Raw genomic sequence first — 20,033 nt, forward strand, 5'->3', positions numbered from 1 at the left:
TGACATCTAATCACATGACTAAACAAACATAGAATACACATCCTTTCTAGCCAAATAGTCCAGGGACTATGTATCCCAAAATAAACAGTCTGATAGATTACAATCTCCCATTATCCAATCCGTCCAAACAAACATATTGAGACATGTACCTACACGTAGGATACGGATACGGATACACACATATATTACATACTATATGATACTCTTAAATAAAATGTTATAAATATTATATAAATGCACTTGAAATTAAATAAGATTTAGACTAAGCATGTAATTTTTAACACTCACCTTTGTTAGGCTATAAATGTTTTTTCTCTAGCAAATGTAAGTTTTTTATTCTTTAAACATTGTAAAAAGTTGAAGGATCCAAGTGTTTAAATTGGGTACAGAGTGTCGGACACATATCCCACATCCTTACCTGGTGGACAAGATACTTTGGGAGAAATAGAAGAGTCCATGTAACATAGTTTTCACTTGTTTAAGTCAGAACATGGAATGAAATCAGAATTTTCTTTCTTCAACAATAGAAAAAGGAAAGTGGAAGTCATTGCTTGATTCAATCCTGCAAGCAACAACTAAAAGAGCAAAAAGAGCAAAAGGAACACAAGGTTCTAATGAAATCTGAATCTATTACCCCTAGGCAGAAGTCCAGAATTACATGATTAAGGAGGGAAAATAACAAAAAGCTCTACCATGTAGCAGAAAATACAAGAAGAATGTTAAATACCACATCTATCTCCTCAACTACACTTTCTTTGCGCAACCTACAAGTAATCTATTCAACTCCTCTCTCTAATTGTTCCCCTAATCTGTATCAAATAGCATTTGGATTTTTCAACATGTTAATATTATTTTCTTTCCATAAAATGAAACGCAGAAATAAAATGAAATGCAACCTCAAAAAAGTTTCAATCCTACAAAAACCAATTTATGCACACTATTATCATGCACAATGAACTACTACTGTCCATAACTGAAGTCGCTATTTGGAAGCCCATTGATTATAGATTATAACATCTTAAAATGGCTTAAATCATTACATTCTCTAGCTCTCAGTCTCGTGTAGCCTCACAAAAATATGGGAATAAAGGAATGGAACCTAAAAGCATTCAATGACTCAAACTAAACCAACAAATCAACCATTAATATGGCAACCTGTCTGACACTAAGCAGAAACATCACAGTCTACACCTATTTTACCAGCAAATAGAACTATAAATAAAATAAAATAAAGATTTTATTGATACACATGAAATTGAAAAGAAAAAGCTCAATATAGCCCATGAATTGAAGTAATAAATGTACTCAGTACATCAGCAATGTTTCAGTAGAACAACCTCGAAGAGCTTATTTCCTCTCGTCAAGTCAACGCCAAGAAAATTAAGTAAAACCCATGTTACACATTCTATGATTCTTGAAAAGCCTTCAGCAAACACCAACCTACCAGCGTATTGGAACTTTAAATTATTAAACCTATCCCTGTGCTACCTGATTCCCACTTTTAAAAATCTCATGTCACTGAAAATGGAGGAAGAGAAATCCAATGGAGAAGAAAACAGAATTTTTTTTATAAAAAAAATATTTATATAACTCAAGACCTCTTTCCCGTAAAACATTTTGTTGAATCTTGAGTGAATTCTTATATTCACTCCCATCCTCCCTCCACTCCAAAGAAGAAAAAAAGTAAAATTGGGAAATAAAAAGGTGGGAATAAATTACCCATTGCCAAGAATGCTATGCTGATGAAGAAAGCAATCTTTCAGATCCCATTCAGAGTGCCGCAAAAACCCAAATCTTCAGCAACCCATCACTGCACAATTATAAACAAAGCTCACAGACTGCTTTCGGTCAAGCAGGTTCCACACTGGGGGGCCTTCACTTGGCACCCATGAATTGACTTCTATAAATCCTTCACCGGCAGACCTAGGTCCACCAATACAAATAAGCCGCTGTCCACATGCCCTGAATGCCAAACCCCAACCATTCATTGAGGCCGCCCTTTCCGGCAATCTCCCCACAGTAACCCACACTCTCCTCTCCTTCTCGTATTTCCTCACCTCCATACGTGCATAATCAGCTGCATATAACTCGTTATCTACAACAGCGACCAGAGGGGGTGCCTCAGCCGTTGCAGGCAACTCATTTTCCCTGGCTGCACCGCTCTGCACCGGGGACATATTAGGGATTTCAGTCCAAGTTTCCGTGTCCAAGTTATATTCCTCTCCACATGTAAGAAGCCTCGAATCACTTCCTCCAACTCCTCCAATCACATAAAACTTTCCATCCATGAAAACCCCAGAACACATCTTCCGTGTCTTACGCATGCTTGGGAGTGTAACCCAATTTCCAGTCTCAGAATTATAGAGCTCGGCAGAGCTTAAAGCATTACCATGAGAATCACAACCACCAGCTATAATAGCAATCTCTCCAAGGCTTGCAGACCCAAACAAACATCTTGGAGCATTCATTCTCATTCCAGACGACCATGTGTTCGTCAATAAACTATATTTGTAGATGACATTGGACATCACTTCCTTTCCGAATACAAGAAGCTGGGTTCCAACAGCCAAGGACTCCTTATCCGAAAAAAAGAAGCACTCGTTGGAATGCATCATTGGCAAACGCATCCAACGGCGGCGCTTTGGATCAAATGCCTCCCACTCAAGGAGATTGCACGAAATATAAACCCAGTGTTCAATGATACCATTCATCCGCCTAAGTCTGTAGAGATCACCGCTCTGAACTAGAGAGCGGAAGCTCCGATTCAAGGATGCAATAGAACCATAATCGGCCCTTGAACACCGAATGAGACAGCTTATTGAGTTGTCTCTGCCAATGCCATTTATTAGGGAACCTGAATCTGAATTATCCCCCGTGTTGGAAACCGAATCTGAATTTTCCCCTCTGTTGGAATTCAAATCTGAACTATCCCCAGCAATTGAATCCAAGTCTGAATTATCTACCGGGGACATAGAAACCTCATCCAATAGTTGAGTCGAATCGACTCTCTCACGAGCATCATCCGATTGCTTAAACAACTTCCTTACACCAATTTCTTCTTTGCCATCTATTTCTAATGCTCGTTTGCCATTCTCTAGCCGGCAATTCATGCAAGTCCAGCTGTTTTCACGTTCACAAGTTCTTCGGTAACCCCTTGAAACCACACAGGACCAATCTTCCAACATTTCTCAGTATAATTTAACCCTAGGAAACCACCAATTACCAGTCCAAGACGCCCCTTTGTTCTCACCAGACTGAAGTTTCACCTCTGAAAATGGGTATAAAAAAAAAAGCCCAAAAAATCCCCAAAAAGTTTGTCAAACACAGAAACAATCTATCTATTCAGATATCATATAAATTTGGTCTTTTTTAAGGACAGATCATCAGGAAATCTATATCAATTTTTCAGCAAATAAAGCAAACCCAATAACAGCAACCAAGTAAATTGTTATAAAACCTAAACGTTACGAGTATATCTGTAACGCTCACCAATCTGCATCCAAATAATAACGATACAGATCCAATGAGGGTTAAATATTAAAAAAAAAAATCAATCTTTCAATTGGGTATTTAATGAGACAAGTCAAAATCATAAAAATAATATGATAATGAGACTAACCCAGAATTTAAAACCCCATAAAAACAAAGGTTTTGATCAAAGTTAGCGACACCAGATCTCTAAAGTTTCTGTGAAACAGTAATTCAAAAATTCCCAAATAGAATCGATCAAAAACTTTCAAAAATAAAATAAACAGTTAATAATAAACATACATATATATATGGTGGTATTGAAAATAAGAAGAATTAGATTTAGATCTGTTTGCAATAGGGATGAAAAAAATGAGGAAATTGGCAGTTGATTTTGTCAAAAACAGGGAAAAAAAAAGTGACGAAGAAGGAGAAACAAACAGAAGAAAGAGAGTAATGATACAGGGGACTTACTTACGGATTGGACAAGAAGAAAGAGAGGGACTCGAATGGAATTATCTATACTCTCTCTCTCTCTCTAAATATGTATCAGTATATATTTGTGTGACTGTCACTCTCTCTATCTCTCTCTCTGTTATGCAGTTTCAGTTGTTCGCGGCTTCTGGCTAGAAAATGTCCTTTGGATTTCTCTCTGCAAATCAAGCAGGCTTTGTTGTGGGCTTTGGGGCAAAATCTCTAGGGGGTCCTTCCTTCATCTCTCCTCTCCTCCTCTATTCTATTTATTATATATATATATATATATAATTTGTGTATATATATACACAATACATGTATTTGTTTTGTTTGGAAAACAGAGGATGGCGAGGGGGAGAGAGAGAGAGAGAGAGAGAGAGAGAGAGGGGGGAAGGAGGTGAGGAGGTGGCAGTTTTATTTTTCAACAATGATTTAGATTATTAAAAAATACACTATTAATAACATCAATATATTAGTAATGGCAAAAAAAAAAAAAATAAGGCATAAAATGTGAGCGGGGTCACTGTTACATCATTAATGCTCTCTTAATGCTCTTTTTTTAGTGTTCTGTATTTTTTTTTATTTTTTTACTTTATTTAAAGTTTTTTAAATTTCATAATTATAAATATGATTAAATAGGTCAATTAATTGCCGATTCGGAGGTTGGTGTGGAGGGAAGGACGGAGAGAGAGGGGAAGTGGCAGTTTTGGTGGGTTGATTGTTTTTTTTTTTTTATTAAATTAGTTTAAAAAATAAAATAAGTTTAAAAATTAATAAAATAAAATAATATATTCAAATCATAATTATTTTATTTTTTCTTTTATAAAAATTAAAAAAATCACCTCAAATAAACAATTTAATCTAAACTAAAAAAATTAAAAAACTAAAAAACCAATCTAACTTCCGAAACAAAGCCTTCAAGAGCTAAGGGGTTTGGCGAGGTTAGTCCTCAAGTCGATGACGGACGGTGAACCAGTCATACCCCGTGTTAACATGTGCTTTTGTGGGAAAGTTAAAAAAAAAAAAAAAACGCTCACACACACTTAACTCTTTCTCTCGAGTTGAGATCATCTTCTTGTGCTCTTTTCTTGTCTCCCTACTTGTAACGGTAGAAATATATTTTAAGTTGATTTAACATTTTAAATTTGTCTATTTAAAATAAAAAAATAATAAAACAAATTCACATTTACTTTTTTCACTCAAATCTAAACCGTTAAATTAATTTAAAATATATCTCTGTCATTACAAGTAGGGAGATCAAAAAAAAATACAATGAGAGAATCTCAACTCTCCATTTTCTGTACGTTTTTCAGGATAATGTCATTTGAAGTTTATCGGCGGGTCAATGACTCGGGATGTTCCCGTCAATTTCTCGTACAGTGTTAGCATCTTTGGAGGAAGTAATTAGATACGAACGGGTATATGCGTAGATAGTTACAACTTTTGGTTAATTTAGGGTTGGTTTGGGATGTCCTAAAAAAGTGCACTTTTTGACTTATTGGTGGGTTTGGGTTGGGTTTGATGTGATGTGTTAGAGAGGTGATGTGATTTAAATAAGATGATGTGACTTAAATAAGATAGTAACTTTTTGACTTCTTAACTTATTTAATACATGCCAAACTAGCCCTTAGTTTTGTTGAAATTGTCAGTTCAAGCTAGTCCATTTTGAACGCATCAAATTGTTTTTGGACTTCTTTGACCCGTATGTGTATGGTAGGATGGGAAGATCGAGGCCGAAGAAAAGTGTTTTACATGCCAATGGAATTTGGATTCCACTCTCTTTTCTATAAATGCAACTAACAATTTATTGATAAAATTAATACTGTGTTATACAAATTAAACTAAATGTAAAAAATTTCACTTGAAATCTTAAACCATTAGCCTTACACTCTTCATCATTTTTTTCCTTCAGTTTAAACTATTATTTTCTTGGTTCAAATCTTAAAATTAGATACTTTAGAAAGCACTCGGTAGGTTTTTTTTTTTTTTTTTTTTCACATCTGTTATTAAACTGGATTACATTGGCTCATTAAAGATAGAAAGTTTAAATAGAAAAAAATAAAAAGATCAAAGGTCACATTGAACTTGAGAAAAATTGGAGGGCTTCAATGGAAGAGTTAAAAGTTTGAGCGTCATTGTATGGACACAAAAAAATCAAATCTTTGTTAATAAAGAAATCTAACGAAAAAATTTATTAGAACCACCACACCATCACCATCTACAACATAAAACTCCCCCAGTTGTGGAACGATTGGGGTCTTCCGACGCCCAAGTTAGTCCTCCAATATTATACAATTATTTAATGGATAGAAAGAAATAGCGTACCTCAACTCATGGGGTGTCGTCTATTTATAATATGGAGTGACTTGTGTATTCTAGAAATGTTATCCCAATAATCTCAAGTTATTTAGGACTTCTATATTGATAAGATTTCAGCTATTGATGAATTTTACACAATATAAATGAGAATTTTACAACTGTCATACATGTCCTAATCTATAATTCTGTCACGTGGCAATGTTGGAACTCACATAATTCCTGTGATTATTTTTATTCCCTCTCAATTGCTCCCAAACTTTCATTCTATTTAATTTAAGCATACTAAAAGAGTGGAAGCTTTCAATTTGTCGTTCTAAAGAATTAAAAGTTAGAGGGTCATATTAAAAATTAAAATAAAATTTGAGAGACTAATTGATAATTTATTTTTAATTATTTGACTAGTTAATCCTTAGGCTCAATTTGAATGAAAAAAAAATAAATAAATAAATAAAATAAATAAATAAACTGACATTACAATTTTGGGTCAATAAGATTTTCTGTTTAAAGAGACCATCTAGCCTAACTCGACAATCAATACAACTCTTATTCTTTTTTCTATTTTCTTTTTTGTTTTTTAACCAGGTGTCTCAACCTTTCTAGCTTGAGCGCACGTCAACAAAATCCATAGTCTTAAAGTTAACAACCGAGTAAACTTTCAATGATCCTTAGATTGACTTGAACTAAAGACATTTGATCTTATCAAACAGAAGCGGAGCCAATGTAGGACCAGGACGGTCACATGGCCCCCCTGAGGTTTTCATATTTACAATATTTTTCTTATATATGAAATTTATATGTAATTTGTCCTTTATAAAATTATAAAAGTGCCCCATCCTTGAATCATGTAAACTTCTTTTGTATTTTAAAATCTTTAAAAGTGCTCTATTATTTTTTATTTTTATTTTTTTTGTTCATTCTTTTATCCTCTAAACTGAAAAGTTAATGGTAAGAATTGAATTAATTGAACATTTTATTCTTATAATAGGATTTGTTTAGTTTATTGTTTTTCTCCGTTGTGCAATTTTTTGTTGAGCTAATAGTATTGAATTCGTTAATCATAAATTTAATAGGGTTGTTGATTGTATATTGATGTAATTTTCACGATAATTGTAATATTGGATCTCAACAATGGACCCAAAAAAATGTATAAATTTAACAGTATTTCATTGTTGTTTATTGTGGATTTTTTTTTCTTCCTTTCAATGATGTGAGTAATATGTGCCCATCAGTCTTAAATTTCTGGCTCTGCCACTCTCATCAAGTCTTTACTATTCAACTAATCCCTTGAGGTTAATATAACTCTCATAATAAAAAAGATATGATCAAAAGGTATCAAACTTTTTTTTTTATATAAGATTTGAACCTACAATCTCATAATAAAAATAGTGCTATACAACTGATATGCTCTCCAACCTCCATAGTGGAGGTTGTGAATTCGATTTCATATGGAGCATTGGGGGATGATCTTTTCTCCATTTCCCTTAGATGTAAGCTATAGTAAGTTTCCAAAAAATAAAAATTAAAAAAAAAAAACATATAAGAAATTAACACGGAGAATAGATTCTCATGATCATTTCAAGTTGGCAGTTCAAGCTAGTTTTTGAAATTCCAAAACAAAAAATAATTATGGAGAGTGGTTTCTAATTAAAGGTAGCTTGTCCCGCAGGAAGTGTTGGAAATAAAATAGAATGATAGACAAATATAGGCAAAAACTAAAAATGTCTCATAAATTGAAATTTGAAAAAATTTCAAAATTTATTTTGAAATTGAAATTTATTAATATGTGTTTTTAGGGTACCAGCTATAAAAAAAAAAAAAAAAAAAAAAAAAAAAAAAAAAAACAATCGAGGGTAGTAGATCAAAAAAATTTGTAAAACATGAGACTGCAACTTCTTTGGTGGTGAGGTGCAACTCAATAGCGGTAGAGTGTAACGAGTTGCACCCTATGTATATATGTATGTATATATATATATATATATATTTTTTTTGTCCTCGAATGTAATTCTTTCCCTCCAAAAATCATATATATTTTTGTATAAAAATACGTGAAAAAGACTGTGTAATTTTTAAAAAATTATCTCGACATGTATTTTGAGAATATGTTAAAAAAACCTTGATGATAAATATTTTTTGTTATTTTATTTTGTCATTTTAGGTGTTGTTTGATTGAAATAAAAATTGAATTCTGAAACTAAAAGTTAAAAATTAAAAGTTGAATGTTAAATGTTAAATTTTTAACATAAATTTGTTTGCTATCTACCGAAGTTTAAGTTCTGAATTTAATCAAATTTTTGTATATGAAATTTATAAACTTCTAAATTTTTTCCTTATAATTTTATCTTATGGTTATGGAGGTAGCAACAACTTTAGTAGTTGTATATTGGTTGTGGTGGTAGTGCGACAATAGTGACAATCACAATAGTTGTGATTGTATTTGTAGTGATATAGTAGGACAATTATAGCGATAGTGGTGATAAAGGTGGAGTCGTAATAGTGGTGGTGGGAGTTATAATGGGTTGACATTGGTAGGATGATGACAGTGTACTTCAACGATGGCATAATAATAACAAACCAAAAAATTTAACATTCAACATTTAAAATTAAGTGAAAAGTTTGTGAATTCAATTTTAATTTATTTCTAAGTAGTGATTAAATTTAAAATCGTATAATTTATGTTTTTAAAAAAGACTTAATTTATTAAGGTTCGGTTTCTTTCAAGTTGTCATCTCAACTTGAAAGAGTGTTTGGGTTTGGCAAATTTATTTTAGAACTATTCATTTTTTTTAGATTTATTGAATAAAATATTCGTACAAAAAATCAAGATAATTGGACATCAGTACTTATATATTTGAAATATATTTGTTTTAAAAAAATTGGCGACATATAAAATTTTAAGAATAACTATTCATTTTTTGTAATATAAATTTAATTGAAACTTATAGCTACTAATGTCTGATTATCTTAATTTTACATGAATATTCTACTCAACAAGTTCTAAAATATGAATAGTTCAGATCATCGAAACGAAACATGTGGTATGCTCTACAAGCCCCTCAAGTTCTTTCATGTTGAGATGTAAATATAAGAGAAACCTAACTCTTATTTTTAATGTGCCCAAAAGAATTTAACAAAACCCTTAGAGTTCGTTTGGGAAGTAGGTTGACTTTTTGACTATTTTAGCCTGCGGTTAAAAAGTCTTGTTTGGGATAAATTTTTTAACTTTTTTATCTTTTTAGAAGAGAAAGAATGTAATGATTTTGGAATTTGATGTAACATTTTGTCTTATTAGACTCAAAAGTCTATTTTGTCTTTTTGTGACTAAAATAGTCCCAAATCCAATCCAATCCAAGTTGCCAAACGAAAGCTTAAATATATACATATAATAAATTTAGGAATGATTATAATTTAGTGTAGGTTTAAAAAAAAAAAAAAAATTAGATCAGTGATAACTTTATGAACGTATATAATAAAGTCTTATACTTTTTTACAATTTGTAGAGAGTAATGATATATAAATAAAAAATTTATATAAAATTTTTATATCTAATGACGTAGTTCAATGGTAACATTTCATTTTAATATAAAACACTTATAAAAAAAACTTAGGCTCCGTTTGGTGGAGTTTTTAAAATCTAGTTCCCCACTCACTTTTGAGTATGGTGTTTGTTTAGGGTTTTCAAATCATAATTCTACACTCATTTCTCAAAACTCAATTCAAAACATAATCATTACTTTTCAAAACTCATAACCAAACACATAATTCAAAACTCTTTTCAAAACTCCATTCAAATCAATATTTTAAAAATATTTTAATTTTGTTAAGATTTTAAATATTTTAATATTTAAATATGTTACGAATTTTTTAATTTTTAATTTTTTTTTAATTTTTTGAATATTTTTAAATATTTTAATTTTTAAATATTACGATTTTAATTTTTTAAATTTTAAAATATTTTATAAAAATAAATTCAAACTCTATTTTATAAAAATATTTTTGAATATTTTAATTTTTTTGTTATGTATTTGGTTACGATTTGAGTGTAGAGTTGTGAAAGTAGTATAGAGTTTCGAGTTATGTGTTTGGTTATGAGTTTTAAAAATAATTTTTAAATTGAGTTTTGTTTTATGTGTTTGGTTACGATTTGAGTGTAGAGTTGTTTTTAAATTTAAAATATTAAAATTTTAAATTATTTTAATTTTTTGAATATTTAAATTATTTAAATTTTTACGATTTAAAATTTTTAAATATTTATTTTAACTTTTTACTTATTAAATTTTTTAGATTATTTAAATTATTTAAATATTTATGATTTAAATTTTTTGAATATTTATTTTGAAAAAAAATTATTTCCTTTGTAGTATTTTCAATTAAAAAATTGATTAATGTTATTTTTTGTTAATAATAAATTTTTTTAATTGAATTTTAAAAAGAGTTTGGTTATGAGTGTTGATCAAAATTTTCAATAATATGAAAGTAATGTGTTTTGTTATGAGTTATAGCAATTTGAATTAAGTTTTGAAAACTCTTTTCAAAACTCATAACCAAATAAATTTTCTTACTTCACATGTCAAATCAAACTTTCAAAACTCAATTCTACACTCAATTCAAAACTTAATTCCACACTCAATTCAACATTTTATTCAAAAACTATAACCAAACAAATTTTCTACACTCAAATCATAATTCTAAAACACACAAACTCAAAATACAACTCATATTCTCAAATCATAATTACAAAGCTCTACCAAACAGAGCCTTATATTTACAACAATATCAATTCCACATTATTTTTGTGGTTTTTTTCGTATGAATTTTATGTACAAATAGATTTTGCTTTTGTAATTATTTTGTGAAAACACTACTAAATTGTATTTTCCCCATAAATTTATGTAAACTCTTTTGAAGGATGTGTATCATATGTATCTTGTTATATATTTTTATGGTATATGTTACGTATTTTTGTAATAAATATTATGTAATTTTTTTTGTAAATTATAATAATGTATGATTTAAAAATAAAGTTATTTATGTTATATTGTCATAATTATGTAAAATTTGCACAAAAATGCATAACATTACTAAAAATTATATATATATATATATATAATTTTAATTTCGAGTTACAAATTATCATAACTTTATCAAAAAAATTATGTAACATTTATTATAAAAATATATAAATATACGACCAAAATAAATAACAAAGTCCGTAAGTGTAAGCAAGGAATTTCCTAATGACTAAGTCCACATATAGATTTAAATTCTTAGATTTGTGTCAATAATGAGAGTGTGTGGTGCCAATCTAAAGAAAAGTGAGTGTCTAATAAAAATTAAAAGTGTGTATTATAATATCTATATATAAAATGAATTGATGTTTTTATATAATTTCACAATAAAATTCTTGAATTTGTAATTTTTCTAAATTTATAAGTACAAGATGGGGTCGGCTTCAAACTTTCCTGCCTATCACCATGTGAAACAATCATCACCTCCGCCAACCCTCTGTCTCTTTGTTTGCTCAGAGATGCCCTTTTTCCCATTTTATAAAGTTTAGGTCTTGGCTTTTCAATAAAAAGTTAGAAAATTATATTTTGAGTTTTGGTCTTAGCCGATTACTATCTTTGACCGCTGATATGATCCTTTGTTGTTTGGTAATATGGGGCGCCTCCGATTTAAAATTCCGAAATTAACCTTCCCTTCACCATAAAATAATTAGGTTCACAAATTACAATAGACATATCAGCTCAAAAAAAATTTACAATGGACATATATGTTCTTGTGGAGTTCTAATTTTTTGCTATTATTACAAGTAGAGGAGTAAAAAAAGTCCAGTCTAAACCAGTTTGTCTTCGAGCTCAAGTTAGATCGACTCAGGTCCACTCGGACTCCCGTTAAAATCGGGTCGGACCAAGCTGACTAGACTCATTTTTTTTTAAATTCAAGCCCAGGCCCAAGGGTAATTGGGCTTCGAGCCTAGGCGGGGACTTGACTCTTTTTTTCTTTTTTTCTTTTTTCCCCTCACCAACTTAAGTTCACAACGGAGACTGTTGGATGCCAGGCGGGCCCAGTCTCTATCCATTGGTCGGGCCCAAAAATGTATGGCCTAGGCCCGAGCCCAAAGACATTGGGCCTAGTTGGTCCGAGCTTGGGCCCGTAACCAATTTTTACACCCTTAATTATAAGGTTTGATTATAATTTTTAACATGTCTTAATTTAAGAATTTAGAGAGCAAGGTTGATGTTAGGATGTGTTATTAGGACCTGAAAAACAAAATAATGCTAACGATATCCTTAAAAATGTGACTATTTAGTATTTGCCAAACATAATGAGTTCTAAAAAAGTAATTTTTCGTTTTTGCTTTTTGTCATCTAAATTTGTCGAAATAACAAAAACCAAAAAGGGATGGCACGTTAGACCTACAGTGCAAGCCTAAACTTGTTCACGCTCTTTCAATGTTCTTGATTGGTTTGTTTACCAAAAAAAAAAAAAAAATTGTTTCTTGATTGGTCTAAAGCATTAGTGTTTATAACTTTGAAGGTTAGTTTGAGAATAGACTATTTTAATAATATTTTGAGTTTTTAACTAAAATACAAAGTAAAAAAAATTAATATATTTGATATGAATTTTTAACTCTTTTATGTAATTTTTTTAACTTTGTCAATAACTTTTTTTTATTTTTTATTTTTGACTATTATTATAACTTCTCAGGCTTGTCCTGAGTATGGTTTATATATATATATATATATATATATATATATATATATATTTAAGAGGCTTATGGTCTTGGTTCATGGTCTCGTGGTTGCAATAAAGCAATTGGAGTTCAACTTCTCCACAAATTAATCCAACAATTGAAAACACGCTTTCTTTTGAGTTGTTTGGGATAAATTAAAAAAATTAAAAAGTATTAAACAAAATTAAAAAGTTCATACTATTCAAAGGTAGTTTGTGGAGGAAGTCATTATGGCAAAATTATTATTTTGCCATTTGAATTCAACTACTCAAAAAGTAAAAAGAGTAAAATTGTCATTTTAATTTTATTATAATATTTTATTACACATATTTTTGTAAAAATTCAAAAAATTATCCTAAACATATATTTTTTTCTCTATTTTTTTAGTCAAAAAGTCAAAAAAATACACTTATATAGCACATTACCCAAACAACTACTTTGTTTTTTTTAAAAAATAAAAAGCACCGTTTTGTACAATTAAATACTATGTCTTATTTGGCAATAAGATGTGGGCATAATTAATGTCTTATTTGGCATTCGGTCAAAATAGTTAAAAAATTAAAAAATTATATCATTCTTCTTATTATATATATATATATATATATATATATATATAAAAAAAAAAATTTAACTAAAATAATTAATACTTGAAGGAGGTCTTATTCAATAATAGGGAAATTTATGAGCATCTTTATGAGCATCTTATTTTTAAAATACTATAAAAATAACAAGGATCTTATCGTTTAGATTTTGGGTTAGAGAATGTTATTTGAGCTTGTAAAACTTATCATAAATCTCATTTCAATGATTCGAACCGTTTATTTTATTAAACACTTTATCTATTTCATTCACATAAAAAAGAAGTTAATTCAATAATTATAAGTTGTTTAATTTATTGAGTTTTTAATCAAAAAAATTATGATTTACTTTTAAAAATACAAATTTTTTAATTAAAAATATAATAAATTAAATAACTTATAATTATCAAGGTCTAATTTTTTATATAAATAAAATACGCACAATATTTAATAAAATAACAAAAATACTAGAGGTCCCAAAAATTCTACCAAAAGTATGGGTGTGGGACCCACATGGAACTCACATTATGTGGGTCTCACACCCATATAAGACATTTAATAAAATTTTTAATAAAATATTTAAAATCTCTAGCGTTACTTTAATTTAAATTATCAAAATAAATTCGAACAGACTCTTCAATCTAAAATCTGGAAACCATCGATGATGTGTACTTGGTATTAAAGAAGCACATCACATCACGTGTATTATAGATCTGTGGTCTGCTGAGATAATTTTTTGGCAAGAGCGAGAAGTTATGTTGCTGGGCGTGGTCCAAATTGACTTAGCCTATTTTAAAAAGTGAATTAAAAATTATTTTTTAATTTTTAATTTTTAATTTATTTTTTTTATAAAAGAAATTAAAAATTAATTTTTAATTATCTTTTCAAAATTTTTTTTTATATGCATCTCCAGGTAATCACATCGAATGGGCAGAAATGAACCACTTTTGTGTCACGATATTTTGACCATCAACAACAGAATGAGAAACTGCGGCAACTAGCAGTGTACGTAAAGTACCGCCGTCAATGTATTGAATTGCGGGCTCTGTGGTTCGGGGCGGCCGTTCCCTTTTGCTTACGAGAATGAGAATACTAATTAATATTATTATTAGGAAAATGATTGGTGGCCCTAAAAAAATTGCCCCTAATATCCCTAATTTCTAATTTTGGAAATTGTTTTTTTTTTCTTTCTTTTTTCCTTTTTTTTTTTTTTTTTTTTTTACCTAAAATGGACTTTCGGGGCATTCGAGCCCCGAAGTCTCGGGCCCTCAATCAGCGTTGTTATTATTAATGATGTATTTACTGTTATAATATTATTGCGTCTGTTTTTTTTTTGTTATTTTTTTTTTGTTAAACTGAATATCAACTCATTAGCGGTATTTTAAGGTATCACTTTTAATGGTCTCTATCATTATTATTTTGAATGATTTAAATTTTATTTTGTTGGTCGTTCAATGGTTCATTCAGTCAATTGTTTGACAAAAATATTGACAGTCACAGTTGATAAAATAATAACTACAATAGATAAGTGTTTCACCAGGTCGTTTGACCGATCGATAAACACAAATTTAAATCATTCGAGACAACTCAATTCGAAATATTGAGAATTTCTATTGTTTAAAAAAAAATTTATTCACATAATTTAAATTTGTGCATATCGATTGACCATCTGGACGATCAATCAGATGATCGGTTCAACTCTTGTCAAACTATGGTGTTGTCACCCTTATCGATCGCGACTATTAATTTCGTTATTAGATAACTGGTCGTACAATCGGTCAAATAATCAACTAGACGATCGACATGTATAAATTTAAATAATTCAGACAAATCAAAATTTAATAGATGTAATATTGCTTGGTTTGTTTAACATTTGGCTTTGTTTTTATCAAGGTTTTGGGATAAAATTTTTTGAGACAACACATATCTCCTTGGATATTTTAAAAAATACATAATTAATTTTACACTACTTGCATACTTACATTAAATATTATTAATATTAGATAAATTGCACTTTGCCACTTTAATTATTGTCTCATGTATTTTTGTCATCTTAAACTAAAAATTATGAGACTTATCTTTTTCATCTATTATTGTTTTTAAATACTGCTAATAGCACTCCAATTGCTATTATGAACCTTCCTCTATTTTATTTTTTTTATTAGAATAATAATCTTAAATAAAATTATTAAAAGGACATGGATAAAATTAGGACATCCCCATATCACAATTGAGACGCCTTATCTCACTATTAGACCCACACACAAAATCCTAACATAGCCTCCGTTTGGCAAGAAAAAACTCAGGTTTTTTTGGCTAAAATAGCCACAAAAAACAAAATAGGCTATTTTAGCCACAAAAAACAAAACATCAAATCCAACCCATAATCATTACAATCCTCTCTCACAAAAAAAGTCAAAAAAGTCAAAAAGTCAAAAAGCCCTTCCCAAACCAGGCTAAAATAGCCCAGACTAAAATAGCCAAAAAACCAAAAAGCCAACCCACTTCCCAAACGGAGGCTAGGGTTTTGAAAGGATCCACCTCTATCACCACCCATGGGTTTGTTTGGGAAGTAGATTGGCTTTTTGGCTATTTTAACCTAAGACTAAAAAGTCTTGTTTAAGATAGATTTTTTGACTTTTGTGAGACAAAGAATATAATGATTATAGATTTGTGAGATGTTGTTTTGTTTTATTAGGTTAAAAAGCCTATTTTATTTTTTTGTAATTATTTTAACTAAAAAACCCCAAACCTCAACTTCCCAAACAAGCACTTTAAAACTCTCAAAATCTTTATAAAACCTACACAATCATATAGATGATACTTTTTCGCAAGTTTCTCCGGTAGAAAGTATTCTTCAGCAAGCCTTAGACTAGTTCACAGTTCTCCGATTGGACCAGTGGCAATAAGTGAACTTTTTCTGGCAATCCCAATACCGTGAGACGAATGGCGCATCACAATGTCATCTCATGAGAGGTTCACAGTTTTGATAAGGTTCGCAACTTAAAGGAGATTGATCTTGTAATGGTGAGTTTTTTCAATCACAAAAAAATAATAACAATAAACATAGTTTGAATTTTTTCGATACTAAACTCCTAAACATAAGCAAAAGAAAAACAATGGCAACATAAGGCTGAATTGGGCAGTAATTCCACAAGGTCTATGATGGATCATTTTAAACACAAAAAATAAACGTTAAATTGTACCAAATTCCTTAGAATAATAATAAGTTCAGGTATCGATCCATAGGGACAAATATAAAATTAGACTAATTTAATTGTTTAAATTCCTAAATTAATTTTGATCAAAGAGATGATTGTCCATAAGCTAATGATAATTAAAATAAACAAAGAGATTAAACTAGCAATTAAAAGTAAAGATGAAGTTATGATTTTGGAAAAACCTAGGGCAATGAATTCATCATTAGTTACATAAATAAGGTCTCAATTTAAAAATCAATTATGTTACGGTTCGAATCAAATAATACTTTGTAACTACAAGTCTAAAGTATTGATCAAGAGAATTATCACGTTCAATGTATAGGCAAGAACCATCTCAAGTAGCACGAGTCATTCGCTCTAAACTGGGATAGCAATACGACTTGTCCCTTGTAGTATGGCTCGTCTTATACCTTGAATATGAAAGCAAATAAAATCATTGCATGGAAAGCATTCAACAATCATAGAATGTAGAATACTTAAAAAAAATAATCGAAAATATATTTAAAAACTTCTTGAATACCATACAACTTGTTCAAATCATTAAATAATCAAAACCAAAAAGAAAATCATATTTACTTGGCTAGGGATAGAAGCCTAGCCACTCATGGAGGAGTGGAAAGATGTAGAAGAAGAAGAAGAAGAAACTGTTGGAAAAAATGGATTTTTGGTAAATTTTAATGTGAAATTAAAGTAGGTCCCAACCACTGGTTGAGATGGAATTAAATGGGTTTAAATTCTTTATAACAAGGTCTTCACATCACATAAAGAATAACCAAAAACCATTGAGAATTAAATGAGAAATTGTCTCATAAAGATGGCCTCATGAATGAGGTTTTGGGAATTGTGTATAACTACCAATCACACATTGATTGTGGCAGAAATACACACTTGTGTATACAAAAAATATATATATCAGATATTTTCTCCCATCAATTTTGGCCCATTACTCAAGCAGTTTTGCAAGAGTAATGGTCATTAGTGGCCAGCCTTCATGGGCATTAGATGATAGCCTTCATGGTTAGAGGCTCCTCTTCTCTCTCCCATGGTGTATAAAAGGAGACCTATCTCCCTTGGTTTAGATACAACTTTTTCCTTCCAGAATTATATAGTCAGTCTGCTTGTGTCTACAATTTTCTTCATGTGTGAGAGAGTACTGCCATTGTCGGTTCGCCAAAACTAATAGAAGGTGCGTTTGAGTTAGCTAGTTTAAGCCATCTTATCCTGGGAGACTGAAGTCAACGTTCCTCCAACATTCACGGTGAGGCGGCTAATTTGTTTTAAGGACACTGTGGTATCATACAAAATTTGGTTTGCTCCATTGTTTTCAATATTTCAATTCTATTGTATTTCGGTTAATCATGGTTTATGTTATGTAAATTAACTGATTAATTTTTAATCTATTTGTTTTGTTTAATTAGCCTATATGACCAACAGAAACCCCCATGAAAAATATTCTTGAAGATTGAGAACCTCATTTCCAAATCTTAACCCATCTCTTTTCAAATATTTCAGAACCTTAGTGCAGTCTATTTTTCTTCTTTTTATTCTCAGTAGAACGAGGTCAAAATTTTGGACACGTGTCCCTAAGTGGGCTACTCAAGCGCCCAAAATTTTTACTTGAGCGGCAGTGAGTCATACATGCGGTGAAGTCAAGACGCGTGTGCAGTGAAGTAGCAGGCTGTGAATTTTCACTACTTGCACGAAGAATATGTTTTTATGCCACTTTTCGTCTAAAATTGCGTACTTCTTGCCAAATCTGTACAAGTATACAAAACACATCATCTTCGCCAAATAAACAAAATTCAAAGACTATAAATATAACTTAAATTAATGTGGTACCTTTCGGCCTACATCAGTATAACCAAACTAATTCCATTTATTTGGAAGTTTAGTGTCGAATAGAGTTTGGAATGAATTTGAGTTTGGTCCCACGAGGTTGTAAAAACGTAAGAGAAAAAACTAACAAAAATAAACAATATCATATATGTCAATGATAAAGTCGGCGGTGAGAAATCATCGGTGAACGAGAAACCGTCTACGAAAAGAGATCATCGACAAGATAACTTATCGATAATTTGATCGTTAGCATCAATACTCAATTTTTCGGAGGGGTTTTGGGAGTGGTGGACTGTTAGGATTTTGGAAGGGGTTGGACTGATAGAGTTTTGGAAGGGTGTAGGGTTTTTAGGAGGGGTCTGCTAATGTAAGGGCTTTGTAGGAAGAATACTTTTGGTATTATGAGGAGGGGGAGTTCTTAGAAATTTTCTCAATTTTGAATTTTGTAGGTGAAGATTCAAAGGAATGAGGGCAAAGTAACAATTGGGTGCTATTTTAGCAGCACTCTTTTTTTCAAAAAAAAAAAAAAAAAAGAAAAGAAAAAAAAAGGAATGGATTTTAATGACATAAATTAACATAAATCTCGGGAAGTTTAAAATTTTATTTTAAAAATAAAAAATAAAAAATAAATCTTAGAGATTTATTAAAAAATATTTTATACCATCATAATATATATTTTTTATTTTTAATATTTTATTAAAAATATTTGGATTTGTGAAAAAATTAAAATTGCAGAGAGAGAGAGAATATTATGTGGTTTTGATTGATGTGCAAATTTGATATATTAATGTTGAAAAATGTGATATGTACCAATTAGTATCAATTGATGATGTGATATAATTTAAGAAATTGTTAATATTTAAAATTTATATAATGAGTGGAGTTAATAATAATATTATTGGTATATTAATTAGTATACTAATTTGGTCATGTAACACTACCCATTAATGTTAGTAAATTTTGATTATAGTAAGAATTTAACATGGTGACCCAATTTCAATGCGGAATAGGCATGGTAGTTCCAAATAGGCAAGGAATTGTTATCTGTTAGTCTTATTTTAACTTTGTGGTATTTTAAAAAGTTGGTAAAAAAATTAATTTTTTAGATTTTTTTTTTGGTGACTTTTTAACTTTTTTTACACTAAAAAAACTAACTTTTTTGGGCTTTTTTTAGTTAAAAAAAAAGGGATTTTTATTGATAAGTCCAATTTAGAAGTGTTTTAACCCAAGAAGTCCATGAAGGAATTTTTTAACCCATTTAGTCCCATGTATGTATAGTTTTATTCCATAAAGTCCATTTTCTTGATTTACACTATTTTCTTGGACACTTATACCCCTATATTTAATTTGGATACCCTTATAAATATTTTTTCAACGATTAGTAATTTAATGATGTGAAAATTC

The 20,033-nt window shown here is 30.0% G+C and overlaps 1 protein-coding gene across 3 annotated transcripts; it reads right to left on the bottom strand.

Annotated features, from left to right (window-relative positions):
* Nucleotides 1-1,255: 1,255 nt before the first annotated feature.
* On the bottom strand, nt 1,256-4,384 carry LOC114264266 (F-box/kelch-repeat protein SKIP11). Of its 3 annotated transcripts, none has more exons than XR_014344279.1 (3): nt 3,943-4,372; nt 1,720-3,268; nt 1,256-1,440 (listed from the first exon to the last, which is right to left on the bottom strand). XR_014344279.1 is itself a non-coding variant. In XM_028204875.2 (2 exons), exon 2 carries the CDS (start codon nt 3,183-3,185, stop codon nt 1,797-1,799), a length of 1,389 nt encoding a protein of 462 aa, XP_028060676.2. In that variant the 5' UTR covers nt 3,186-3,268; nt 3,943-4,384; the 3' UTR covers nt 1,256-1,796. The 3 variants fall into 3 exon arrangements, 1 of the variants encoding a protein (XP_028060676.2); XR_014344280.1 differs by having other exon boundaries at nt 3,947-4,219; XM_028204875.2 differs by having other exon boundaries at nt 1,256-3,268; nt 3,943-4,384.
* Between the last annotated feature and the right edge of the window lie 15,649 nt (nt 4,385-20,033).

This window comes from Camellia sinensis, chromosome 11, assembly GCF_055761805.1.
Source record: "Camellia sinensis isolate YWXY chromosome 11, ASM5576180v1, whole genome shotgun sequence".
Lineage (NCBI taxonomy): Eukaryota > Viridiplantae > Streptophyta > Magnoliopsida > Ericales > Theaceae > Camellia > Camellia sinensis.